Genomic DNA, 14,232 nt, shown 5'->3' with positions numbered 1-14,232 from the left:
ACTATAGTACTATATTAAAATCGATTAAGTTTCATATTTATCGGATAATATAATTTTATATTAATTATTAGTGACTTTAACGTAACTGTTTTACCTTTTCCATCAAAGTTTTAGACCGACTTGATAGTATTGTATTTAGGTACTTCACTCGTCAGCTCAATGTATTTGTTTAAGATTGTGGCTACTTTTTGCTCTGTTACTATATCAAGAGATGGGGTTAGTATAAATTAGAATCCTTCCGGATAGGAACTGTTTTAAATTTATCTTTTTGGCAAAGTATGCGAAGAAGAGTTTTTCATATGCACAGTGTTTATATATCCATTATGTGTTTGATTTGACCATTTTGATCATACGAATGAATCTGAGAAAGACAAGAAGTTGATGTCGGTGACAAAAATCAAATTAAAAGATAATCATTTTGAACTAAACAATATGATTTCTTAAATACCATCAAATGTTTATGATTCGAGTCATCGAAAATAATCTCTTTATATACAATAAGGTAAGATTATATATTGATCGTCTCGTATCGACGACATTAGAGAAAACCTTGATTCATAAAATAAAAAAAAAAACTTTTTTTCGATGAAATCATAATAACTAAATGGCCAAAATACAGGAGAGCATGAACTGTATACATGAACATGAAAGGATGCTACCAAGCAAAGATTAAATAGTATGGTCAGCCAACTGCTCCGTGGCATCACTTTGTATTCAAGCGTAGATGAGACCAAATAGCACGTTTGACAGTGAACAGTGGCCAAAGTGACAGTGCTATGTTGTGTGCCACATAAGTGCACATGTGATAGATACCCTTTAATTGAAGTGGACCTCAGTGGGTTGCTTATCACATGCTACTGTCCTATTTTAATCCAAACTGGTATCAGAAAAATCATATGCATAATTTGCAATGGCCTTTTGCAGATTGGATCTCAGGATTATGTACTTGATTATTGAGGCTAAGTAAAATGCCTAACAGAGGGAGCCAAAAATGAGAGAAGAGGCCTGCAGGGAACAATTCCCCTCATTCTTTATGATCTTGATTTAGAAACTGAAACTTCCAAATAGAAGTCCACCTACAGTCCCACACCCACCTATTATATAGTGGTGTTATGTGACCTTCTCTGCTCCTTGAAGGTTCTTATTGTATGTTGTTGCCTTCCCAAGATTTCTACTGACAGTGGGCTCTTCCTTCATGCCATAGGGTAAGCAAATTCCAGAGTCTAAGCAGACAAGCAGTCAGGTGGTGGGCATTAGAAATACTAGAAAACGATTTTTTAAGTAGATGGTGACAAAGGAACACAGTACTCTTAAAGAAAAATCCACTTCCTGCTCTCTTTTTTTTTTTTTGCCTCTTCACATTCTGTTCTTTTTCTTTTCTGTCTGCATTGCTCACTTTTGATCCTTTAAAGAATTTGCTTGCTGGTTTGCTCATCTCAACAAGGAAACCAGTATGTAAATTATTCCTCTCTCACAGCAACTTTACCTAAAAGAGCAACTGATTCTGTCAAATTTATCCTTTTGGCACTTCTCATTCTGATGTTTTATAACAAAAAAAGTTGGTGGCTGCCTCATCCACAGTTAAAAGGCATGAGCAACAGAGAAACTGATTCCACACCTGTATTTTTTGTTTCTACTGTTTCTTTTTGAAGTCATTCTTTCATTCATTCATTTTTTTTTTGGGGGGTGGGGGTGGGGGTTAAACCCCTGAACACACCAAAATCCTCCCTAACCAAACCAAAATACATGTTCCAAAGCACCAGAACCTCCCAAGAGATGATGAGCAGACAAAATAATACTCCATGAGATTGCTCATCTGCTTATTTTCCTCCTCTTGCTAGCTGGAGAAGGACCAAGACAAGTTGCATGTGACACAACAGTTGCATCATCACTCTTGTAGCTCAGGCATGGAGCATCCAACACCCCAATTGGGCTTTGTGGCACAGAGGATGCTGATGGGCTAACATCTTTAGCTGACTGCTTCCTCATCAATACTTTGTCTTGAATCACTTCATAGCATTCCAACACTCCTTCCTGCTGACACCCATCGAAGACAACAAAAATCATCCAAAGAAGTATAACACCTCTTGCGATCCAAAGTAAATAAACAATTAGGACTGGTCTTTAACTTGAAATAATAATAGAATTGTTTTACCTTTGCAACATGGGAGCAACAAGACAAGGCCTTCTGAACATCCACATTCTGGATTTCTCCCAAAACCAACAGCGCAATGGCCGCAGCAGTCACCGAAGGCCTGAATGCTAAGAAATCAATGCCTGCATGCAATTGCTTCATTCTTAGACATACAACGCTAAACCACCTACTCATGCCACAAATCAAATCCTCAAATTTACAGCTGTGGAAGAAAGGCACCTCTAGTTGTGCTCAAGATGAGTTCGGAGGACCGAACGATCGATGACTGGTTAGGTACATCGTCACCATTGAACTTGTGAAGAAAGAAATCTATGAATGAGAAAGGAGTCACAGCTTGCATCCTCCATTTGAGGGTGTTCAGCACCATCAGCTCCATTCTCATAATGGCCCTAGCTTCAAACACATACTTTGCCTCACCATCCTATTCAAGGCAATCTATAAATGGTTACAAGAGCTATGTTTGTGGAGATTACATCAGTGAATTCTACACCTGATGTTCTCTCACCTGTAAATCTGGGGACTGAGGGACATCAGTTTTCTCCATCTTGGCAGCCAAAGATAGGCAGGCCACAGATAATAGTCGTGTCATCCATGTCTTGCCTTGCTACAATTATAGATAACAACAAAGAAAAAAGAGGAAAAATCAGTGTATTAGACTAGTCTGTATAACAACATAGGAATCAGACTAAAATAAAGGCTACAATTGACACAAAAGAAAATGGGCAATGAATGCATAAAAGATCATATAACAGGGAATGAACATGATTCTTACTGGGAGTTCACATTCCGAGAGGAACCGATCAAAGTAATTGACAGATAAATAGGCACTCAGTGGTCCAAAATTGTAATAGGCATGAACCTGTTCCATAAGCCAAAAATATGTCAGTGCAGAGCTGAGGAGAGGAAGATATTAGAGAGGAAAAAGGAAAAGGAAAAGAAGAACCGAAGCTTGATACTAAGAAATCACAACAGCAAACAAACAAGAAAGAGAAGGTTGTTTCCCCCAAACCACATTCCAGGAAGTGCAGACAAAATATTAAGCAAGGGTAAAATAGAAACCAAAATTTTATTATTTCATGGATCAAATAATCCCACCCATTAACCTAAATCATATACTTAAAAATTATAGATGTAGAAGTGATAAAGAAACTCGTAAATAGGCAGAATAAATCTAATATGCATCTCCATATATGACAGATGCAGGAAGATGAAACGATGCACCAAAAAGAAAAAGGAACAAGAAGGAGAATATGCATCTAGAATAAGTGGTGAATTTATGAATAATAGGTCTTCTTTTTCTTTGAGAAAATCATCAAAAACTCAAAACAATATTCAGCAAGATCAATGGAGGAGACGAAGAACAAGAAAGGGGAAAATAAGAAAAATATTCAGAAAAAAAAGAAACCCACCTTCCACATCCAATCAATAGCATCTCTCCTGATGGAAGGTTCTAATGTCCCTGACCGAAGCCTCTCGCCGTAGTCCTCCCTCGGCAGATGCTCCGGCTCTCTCTTGACCAACAAGCTCAAGAACTCATCCGACTGCAGGGGGAAATCCACGAGCAAATCCCCATAAAAATCGCACCTTTTTGGTTCAGGAACCCAACTCAGCCTATGCCCGACCTTCTCCTCCTCATCATCGAAGCCCAGGATGCTGTCATTGTCCTCAGCGCAGAGGAGGGTAGAGGAAGAGCAGTCAAAGCATGGACTCATTGCACAGTGACACAGAAGAGATATAGATGTAGACAAAAGAGTGTGAAAACTTCAATCCAGATAAAAGGTCCCTGTTCCGCCTTCTCCCTCCTCCTCCCCTTCCTTCAAAGAGGACTCCTTTTTATATAGAAAACGAGTTCTATGCTAACAGTATTCCAGAGTTGGAAGAAGGGGAGGAGGAGAGGCGAAGGGGACTCACTGTTGTATAGAGAGGAAAGTAAGGTTTTTTGTTGCCAATGGAGAGAGAGAGAGAGAGAGTTTCGTGAGGGGAGAGGAAGACAAAAAAACAAAGGAAAAAAGATTGAAAATATCTTTTTGTGGGATTTGTGGTGGTGGGTTTCAGCTGTGTGGGGTTGTAGGAGTGATGATGAATAGTAAAAGAAAAGTGATGATGTGATAATTGATAGGTGGGAACATTTTTTTTTTCTTTGTGGTGATTATACTGTATATGATATGGTTGTACAAAGTACAAAGACATTGTTTAAGGGGAGGCTTTTTGGGACTCCCAAATTAGGGACCATCACAAATCATAGTGAACTTGCCAGAACACAAATGCCAAGGGCCTCATTAATCTATTCGGTTTGGTGATCAAGATTTCCAATTTATTAGCAGTGATCACAAGTGTGCATGAAGTATTACTTCCCTTTCAGATGGAGATCAGTGGATGATGGATGGGCTATTAATTTTCTACAGGCATGAAGTATATTTCCAACAATTCACTTAATACTCATCTACAGTTGTTGTCAAAATCACCAATTCTTTTTTTTAGGTTTCCTGTACCCAATAAAGCAATGGATAAATAATTCATTGTGATCTATTGCCAGTGGATTGTGGTGGATGATTTCGGATGACAATGCATTGCAAAATAGGTTTTTCAAAAATGTTCAATTTTTATGAGGAAAAAATAAAGGAGCATCTTCTTTTTATTCCTTGGGATATATATATATAGTCTTGGATTTGCACAACCTTGAATAGATTACAGGGGCTTGGGAGGGAGACAGCTCACCATCTGGGGGCAGTCAACAGGTATATTACAGGGGAAACTGGAAAGGGTCAATTCTTTTGAGGGACCTTTCAGGCATTGTTGAGGGTAGTTTTGGAAATAGATATGGCAGATTCTGACCAATTAGAGCTGGGCCCAGTCTCCAGTCCTCCTCCTCCTCTTTCTTTCATGGGAACTTGTGCACCTATATTTTGTTATTAGAAGAATGAGAAGGCTAATATTTTAAGGTTTCACCCAGAAATATTTTTTTATTAATCCCTAATAACTTTCTTTACAATCATTTTGACTCTTTTTTTTTTATGGGGAGCTCATCTCTTGCTGTGTGCAAATTTAATTGGTAGTATAGATGTTTTATATAATTAATTTGTTATGTTATACTGCAAAGACTCCCCCCCCTCAATCACATTTAAGAATTTGTCATGTTCTCTGAGATATATTCACAGGATAAGATCTAAAAGAAAAAAGGGTTCATGGAGGGATTGCACCTTCCACACAATCTACCAGTGCTAGGAGATGAATGTGTTGGATTTGTTTTAACATGCAGTGCATTTGTGTAGCTTGATTAATCTTGCACTGAATCACAGCAAAGTCCACAGATTGCTGCTTTGTTTCTGAGTTATGGAAAGTGGAAATGGAGTGTATCATCTGATTATTATCAGAAATCTTCCAAGGGATTCATGAGTTGCAATTTCAATGTCTATATCTTTCATACCTCATGGCCATTCCCTTTGGTCTCCCTTGTCAACAAGTTATCCTGCAATCTAATGTATGTGGAATCCATGGCAATTATTAATGTCATTTTGCTGCGAGGGATTGATTGTTAGGCATGTGAAGCAACTTTTTATGATTTGTCGTTCATGGAATTGTGTCTTAGGTATGATCAATATAAGAAATGAATAGGGATTGCAGAAAGAGGGATTAATATGCACACGAAATGCTTTGTCATTGATAATATTGTCATTCAAATCAGAATGAGAAATGAATGAAAACCTGCGCATCCACTGGTGTCTCAGTCGAGCCATCGACTATGAGTATGGCGCCTTTTCATTGGCTGATGCGGATGTTCGTCTTTTGCTTTGCCTACATTCTTCGATCAACCGTCGGGCCCAGTGGCTGACGACCAATGAGAAGGTAAACTTCCCTGGTTGATGGCTTGAACGAGACCGGCGAGCCAAAACCTTCCTTTTAAGAAACAGTGGCCCAAGCAACTAATAAAATAAATAAATATCATCATTAATTCGTATCAAATCCAAACATTAGTTTTTGATCACCAAATCAAATTTCTCAAAATTACAGAGAGAAAAAAAAAAATCAATATCATGCGTCGATTTCTTAGAAATGAAGGGAGGAAAAACACGCTACATTTCTTGTTATCTTCAGCTATCAAATTGCAATGCCGGTGGCTAAGAATAGGTAAGATCTACTAAGCAACATTTTGTATAGGGAAATCACGACACGGGCTAATTAATTACTAGTCGTCTAAGATCGATCGAAGGGTTGCATGTGATCCAGGCTTAATCTATGACCGTTTCCCACCACAATCTACGCCAAGATTGATTACCTGCAACTTAGGTTCCGGTCAACTATACTTCAGATGCACTCAAGATCCATCCACCACCTTTGTCCTCGTAATCCATTATCTATCTAACCCCAAGAGTTGGGTTATGCAGAATCTTGACCATGGACCACCCTGCATCATGGTGTTCTTGCAAGTACGAGAAGGAGGATAACATTGAATATATACCAACTAATTAAGTTTCATAGGACCAGAGTTGTTCTTTACTGAATCAGGTATCAGGAAGAAAGAACAAGGAAGGCACTCAAAGCTTTTACTTTTCAGAATTGCTCCAAAGAGACGAGCCTCCTTTTGAAACGTTGAACTGCTCCTTGTTTCTTGTCCAGCTCTTTCTGTGATTCAGATGAGGAAGGCTTTAAGCATAGACTGTGTCACATGCACGCCTTTGCAGATCTCCATAAGCTAGCGCACCATCCCTTTCTCTTCGTTTGCAGTCCGGGCCTTTTTCGATCTTTGAATCTATTGGTGAGCAAGGGATGGTGGGTGCATGGCTCTGATATCAGGCACTGATCTCCTTACCACACTCTTTGATCTGTTTTGAGGTTGGTGGTGAGTTCTTGGAACTGCATTTCTATATGTGTATATATATATATCCATCCATGCCCATGCAACTAAACTCTACAAGTGCGTTCGTGCTTCCTCTATTGTATCGGAGCTCCTCTCACACTAAATTACTCCTCGAAAATGATGCATATATTGTAGCTTTAAGAGCTTAGGACGACTGATCAAAAGTTCCTGGGATCTGCAAAGGCAAGCGCAGTGTACTGCAACTACGTACCGTCAGTCCCGTGGGTTAAAACTGTTCAGTTCGCATGTTTAGCTGCTGACAGGAAATTTATGATCGCAAAACATACAGACTTCAGATTCGTTTAGATTGTATGTAATCTAATAGTGGCACCGTCTCGAGAGCTGATGAGCGTCTCCCTTGGCACAGAAAGGTCATATACGTCTGAAGCTGCAAGTTGTGTTTATTATCGACTCTTGAAGTTGTATCTCGTCAGTTTTGATGCTCACTGACGCCATCCAAGTTGTTTATCTACATCGAGGCACTCGAACCATCTATTTCAGGTTAATTTGCTGGCAAAAAAGCTTGAAAGAGAGAGTAAGATTGTAGTGTCTTTTGCGTATTAATCGGACAAGTACTCCTGCTTCCACCATACATATAACTTCAGGTCTGGAGGGTGTAATGCTTGGCGGAGACTCCAACTTCAGGTCCAGTCAACTTAATATACACATCAACTTGACTTGAGAGTGTTCGCCTTGTCTCCTAATCTTGAAGGAGGACAAAACCCCACCGTTTTGGAGCCAAATACTTACTTCAAACATCATTAACGTACTAACACAGAAATTTGTAGCTTATTACAAACACCATTAAGGCTCAAACTCTCTTTCCTAGAAAACATTGAAGGACATTACAGCGTTTGCCTTGCAAACTGGTCTTCGTTGGCCATCAGGCTTGCAAAGATCTCAAATAATAGATAGCTCTAACACTAAGGTTCTTCCTACTATGATTCCTTGAACATTATGTTCCCCCCTCCTTGGTGCTTCTCACACTGTACACTCAATGCACCAATTGTTTACTGTCTTCTGACCTTTTTAGCACATTGTCTGCGTTGGATGGTGCCATGCACGCATGAACTCAACTGGTTTGGACTGTCATAGCTTAGGATGAGTAACGCACATATAGCAGGCAGATGGAGTGGTGCCGAGAGCATCAGTGAGGTAGTCATTGGGCGGTGGTGGTCAAAATGGACACCAGCAAGGTCGTTAAGACAAAAAAAAAAGACCTCGTGAAGAGGCACCCTCGGTGGTGATGTGCTTTTTATGGGCTCATGAACAAGATAAAGAAGTAGTTTAGTGTGTAGCAGATACCAAGGAGTACTTTGAGGTGTTGCTTTCACGTATCTTCTATGGTGGTGTTGCTTGCTGCTGCATATGGCTCTGAGATCACATTGGCGTGGAAAGATACTCATCAGTTCCTCGTTTTGAATTCGCCCAAACTCCAAAGAGGAGCAGAAAGTCTCTTGCCATGAATGAAAGAAATTTTGTTGGGTAATTTATCAAAAATAAAAATAAAAAACTTGTGATGTTTGCACTTCTCAATTAACATGAACATTTAAGTTAACGCATATACAACATGAACTATATAGGTTTGTGTAATGCATGATTTGAGGTGGCATTACAACCAGAGGCCCAATCTAGATGAGAACATGCATGGATTTAAAACATGGCTGCTGCATCTAATTGGCCTCTTTTGCTCACAAAGTACAGAAGCAAATACGCCACACATAGAATTCAGCAGCAGAGAAGGCATTGTAGAGTAATTACATATAATAAGAATGCATTGTGAATACTGATTACTTTGTAGGCATAAACATGAGAGTGAGCCAACTCTTCATCAGCATAACTTCCAAACAGTCAGTGGCTTGTCAAGGACCAAGTCGAAACAGACAAACATAAAGCATCACAGTTGTAGTCAAAGACGACTTTGGTGAAAGATGATTAGGGATCTGATCATGCAAAATTGAGCACGGCAATCCATAAACTTGATGGGCAGTTTAGAATAGAATATAATTGCTCAAGCTTGTTTAATGGTTATTATCACAGTTTGTAACACTGCTTGATAATACAATACGGACAGTACATATCAATTCAATAAAAATGCAACATGTGGTGTATCGAATGGTTATGAAATGAGAATCTCAAAACGAGCGATATGAGGTTTGTACCGAGTCGTACAATCAAAACTCAATAATCGTTGAATTTCGATTGATATCGATCGAAGGCTTAGATTTGATCGGTTTCAATGGTAAATTTAATCAGAATTTGTTCAAAGAGTTTTTAAATCCTTCTCCTTATCTTTCAATCCCTTTTACTCTTTTTCACTTTTCCAGCTCTCTTAAACTCATTTTTATTTATATATCTCTCCCATTCTCACTTATTTACTATCTAAAAAATATATATAATTTATGGATTGGATCAAATTTGAAAAACTCATTTGGGATGTTTAATACTTAATTTAGAGGATGATCACTCTAATCAAGAGATGATGTGTATTTCCGTTTTATATTTTTATTGATTTATGAGATAATTAATATTATTATATGTGATTAACGTTTATTATATTATTTTACATATTTATGATAGTTGAATAGGATTTATTAGGAGTAATTAATAATTTTAATGTTGTGATTGGTATGTTTAATATCGATTTAATTGAAATTAGATATATATTGACTGAAATATATGTATTCAATGTGTATTACGATAATTTACATATTTATGATGGTAGAAGAGGGTTGATAAGATTTTAATTAATTTTTTTAATATTATGATTAATGATTTTAATGGTGTTTTTAATTAAATTTTGACTCATATTAGGTCAAAAATATATTAATGCTGTGATTAGTAAATTTTATGATGATTTCATTATAAATTAAATAATATTAGGTTAATTTTATGTATTTAATGCTTTTCAATATATTTGACATATTTATAGTGATTAAAAAAAAGTAAATTATGGAGTAATTAGGTTTTTTTTAATATTATGATTAGTGTAATTGATGATGATTTATCACTATTTGAATAAGATTGGGTTATTTTTATATATTTAATTCTTGTTAGGATTTTTGACATATTTATAATGTAAAATAGGGCTAATTAGGGAGTAAATAATTTTTTTAATACTATGATTAATAAATTTAATGATGACTACATCACCCATATTATGTCAATTCTATATATTTAATGTCTATTAGGGTGATTGACATATTCATAGTGGCAAAGTAGGGTTTATTACATATAATTATAACTTGTTATTTAAAATTTAATAAAAATTAGGCAAATCGTAACTTATTAATTTGATTTTTTTTAAAAAATATTACACCAAAGGAACAAATACATATTAACGCTTGAAATCATACTACTATTTAGACAATAATTATCATTATTGATAATATATTTATTATGACTATATTGGTCTGGGTAGATGAAACATTCAACGAAAGCAATATTTGATTAACAATTATCCTGATGCTATAACAAAATAGGCAAGGGATAATGTAATTAAAAAAAAAGTGAAGGAAGATGAAGAATACCTACCATAAGGCTACATAGAAATTTATTTACAATAAAAATAAGGGTCGTAGCGATGATTTGAGCTTAGATTTTAAAGCTAATATTTGTACGTTACTAAACCAATTAGTATATGTATGATAATGTAACGAGGCATTGGCGACATGACTCACAATGAGGGTATGATAGTGATAATAGATCTATGCCATAAGGATTTTAGAAGACTGTTAGCATGAGGTAATCAATTGCCTCTCCACCTTAGTCGAATAAGATTTATAGTATGAGGCAGGATAAAATTCATGATTTTATTAAAGAATTTGACATAGACCAACACATAATATTATTGATATTGATCTATAAATGTATCTTGCACAAATAATAAAATCGATAAAAAATAATACTAATATAAAAGAAAAGAAACTAGACATCAGTAAGATAATAGTAGAGTTATTTAGAAATATCACTAATTTAAACTAACTACTTACATGGTAGCGACTATGCATAGAGTCGGAGAGTTCAACATTATTATTGGCATAGGTTTCGGAAACTCTTTTTAATTTTTTTTAATTATTAGCTAATATTAAATTAATTAAATTTAAGTTGTATAACAATTAAAATTTAAAAATATAATAGTTTTTCAATATTTTACAAAAGTAAGAAATATCATGTGAGCGATCCAACGTCATGTCACCGTACAAGTTTGATGTCAAATTAGCACTAATAAAAATATTTGTCACGTTTGTCTATCGAGAGCTATTGTATCTACTTCACACATGTCTGAATAGTGATCGGAGATCCAACATAATCGTTTATTTAAAAAGATTATTATTATTATTATATATGTAATTTAAATATTAAAGTGACTTTTGTCCTGAATACTCCCAATACAATAATCATGCATGATTATGTTTTTAAATCTCTGACGCGTTCCACATCTTACCACAGACATTGAACTTTAAGTTATCTTCGAAATTAGAGGGATCATCAAAATCTGCCGTACCACTGTCAATAAATTTGATCACTGTTTTTTGTTTCTTCATTAAGTTCTTCCTCGGCAAATAAACCGGATTTGATCATGTTGTCCTCATTCACCATCATTCAATGGTGAGACCGGAGATGATGAGGCTCGGCATGATTCTGACCTCTGCTGTCCTCACCTTGCTCCTTTATATCACCTGTCCTTTTCCTGTAGTCACTCTCTCAGTGTTGTGCATCGAAGGTGTGCATCAAAATGGTTGGAGACAGTGCATCCCCATAAATTTGAATGCCGTTCACGGATCCAAGATGCTTTGACTGCTTGCCGTAGAGATGAGCAAAGTCTCCTCCTTTACCCTTCCTTCCGTACGATCGCTTGAATGCGATCTTCCCTATCGCACATCCAACCTAAAGATGAGCCTAAAGTTTTGATTCAAACGGTCGATCAACTTAAAAAAGATGAGTCTAACTGTCCAACCCAACAATAGAAATGTTTCTTATCGTTATATTTATCACCGCGTGTCTTGGATCGTGTGATGAAACTCTCGTCATAGTTAATCGAGCCACTACACCTTTTTCCAACTTGAATTAAGAGTTCGTGTGCTCACATACCATGAAATAAACCATATTAAAATGTTGGCAAGCGACCATATGTGTGGCAACTTACCACACATTAATTACCACCAAAAGCCAAAAAATTGAAGTTATTTTGGACCGTTCATTGAGATTCCAACCATCCCGCAACGTGAGGAAATCGAAATAATAATAATAATAACAATACACTTAATTTAGTAGCAGGAACGAATGATGGGTGGAGCTTCACATGATTCGCACACATGAAAAGGGTGTACGGCGAGGGGAATCGTTGGGTCCTACCGTACCCTTTGTGTGGAGCGGAGTGAGGCCGGTGGCTTCCGGTGTAGGGTGTTTCATTTGGCTTCCTTTTGGATTTATATAATGAGGTGGAGGAGAGCCCACACGAGGAGAGGGGAGACACCTCTCTCTATTATTGTTGTTCTTATTATTATCCTGCACTGTCTAAATTTTCACTAGCCGTCACTCACCAACAAAAAAAGGAAATAGGAAGAGACGGAGATGAGATCCTGCGCTAGATTTTATCTTTCATATTGATTACGATACTTTTTTGGAACGGTTGGGTTAATTACATATTATCTTTAGTATTTTTATTTTTTATATTTTAAAAAATAAATTGATATCTATATAAATTATATGAAAGTAAAATATTTAGATTCATTTATTCTAACATTATCAATTTTACCGATAGAAACATCTCAATTAGTGATGACGGACAACGATATTGCTGGGGCCACAAGTAAATGTTGTAGATGAGCAAAACGATAACGAAAGGTAAAAACTATTTTATATCTACATTGATGTTGACGTAGATGTAGAGCAACATCGTTCGGTATCTACATCGACGATTATTTTATCGTTCGGTAACTACAATGACACCGACATAGATGTAGAGCGATCATCACCTATTGTCGTTATTCTCTTCATTCATAATAGTCATTCGTAACCCCCCAACAGCATTATTGTTCGTCACCATCAACTGAAACCTTAAGATTATTTTTTTATTTTTTTATTTTTTTTTATATTTTAATTAATAAAATTAATGATGTTGGGGTAATTAGACATAGATGTATTACTTATATAACCATAATGATATCAATATAACTTTTCAAAATATAAGAATTAAAATATTAAGATTAATTAATCACAGAAGATAATATGTCTACGAGGGTTAGCTAAAGTTTTAGATTCATAATCAGATTTAGAGAAGTACTAATGGGTTATATTTGTTACTATGTAAATACCTAATGTTTTTACTATTTAGCATGAGAAAGTACCAAATATAGGTTACTTTTGTGAACATATATTTAGAGAAAAAAGTTATAAAATTCTTTAAGTGTTCGATAAAAATTATTTTTTAAATATGTATTAATTTTGTTTGATAAAATTATATTTTAAAATAAATTAAATATTATATAAAATTTGTCATTCTAATATTTTTAATATTATATATATATAATATTTACTTAAAAATAATGTATATAATCTTAAAAAATTGTATGGCTCGTATATATAATAAATAAAAATCATAATCATAAAAATGAATATAAAATATTTATAAAAATAAAAAATATTAGTAATCTTATGGTTTTAGGTAATATCATATGGTACTTTGGGAATTTAAAAATTTATATTAGCATTCTACAAATATTAAAATGCATTATAATCTCTAGGCTAAATACGAATTTTTTTAAAAAAAAATTACCAAATATTAATTTATATTTAAAATATGCATTGGGCTCACAATGCATATTTTAAATATATTCCCAAACCTACCTACTCATTGTCTTTCTTATCCAGAGAGACTATGGGAAAAAAAGAAAAAAAATTATTTTAAGTTTTACATGAGAAGGTAGTATGGATTTTGTATTTAGATTTGGGTTTCTAAAGTTCTACCCGTTGTATTCATTATTCTCATATAATAAAATTATTGATTTTTCTCCATATATTGGTAAACAATGTCAAAACATATAAATCTTATATTTATTATTTTAATTTTGTATTTTATCAATGATTCTTTTTTTTTGTTTTCTAGCATAGTTTTATTACTTATATTTATTATTCTTAAATACAAAAAGAATATGCGTTTTTAAAATGTCAAATTTATTTTCTGAGTATATTCTATTTTGCACTTTATGTCAAG

The 14,232-nt window shown here is 35.1% G+C and overlaps 1 protein-coding gene across 2 annotated transcripts; it reads right to left on the bottom strand.

Annotated features, from left to right (window-relative positions):
* Positions 1-1,499: 1,499 nt before the first annotated feature.
* Positions 1,500-4,155, bottom strand: LOC103969620 (cyclin-D3-1). 2 transcript variants are annotated; one of them, XM_018818940.2, is made up of 6 exons: positions 3,565-4,155; positions 2,928-3,014; positions 2,661-2,759; positions 2,375-2,576; positions 2,156-2,277; positions 1,500-2,037 (listed from the first exon to the last, which is right to left on the bottom strand). In XM_018818940.2, the coding sequence occupies exons 1-6, from the start codon at positions 3,865-3,867 to the stop codon at positions 1,813-1,815; spliced, it is 1,038 nt and encodes a 345-aa protein (XP_018674485.2). In that variant the 5' UTR covers positions 3,868-4,155; the 3' UTR covers positions 1,500-1,812. The 2 variants fall into 2 exon arrangements, with proteins under 2 accessions (XP_018674485.2, XP_009381479.2); XM_009383204.3 differs by having other exon boundaries at positions 1,500-2,034; positions 3,565-4,152.
* Positions 4,156-14,232: the final 10,077 nt, after the last annotated feature.

The sequence above is a fragment of the Musa acuminata genome, chromosome BXJ2-10, assembly GCF_036884655.1.
Source record: "Musa acuminata AAA Group cultivar baxijiao chromosome BXJ2-10, Cavendish_Baxijiao_AAA, whole genome shotgun sequence".
NCBI classification, from domain to species: domain Eukaryota; kingdom Viridiplantae; phylum Streptophyta; class Magnoliopsida; order Zingiberales; family Musaceae; genus Musa; species Musa acuminata.
The sequence above is the reverse complement of the archived record's forward strand: the minus strand, read 5'-3'. Positions and strand labels throughout refer to the sequence as shown.

Bases quoted from the DNA above. Each gene is read 5' to 3' on its own strand.
- LOC103969620 (XM_018818940.2), bottom strand. From the start codon at position 3,867: ATGAGTCCATGCTTTGACTGCTCTTCCTCTACCCTCCTCTGCGCTGAG. The intron at 2,760-2,927 runs GTAAGAATCATG...CTATAATTGTAG, and splicing joins TCTCGGAATGTGAACTCCCA to CAAGGCAAGACATGGATGAC. The intron at 2,278-2,374 runs GTGCCTTTCTTC...AATTGCATGCAG, and splicing joins CATCTTGAGCACAACTAGAG to GCATTGATTTCTTAGCATTC.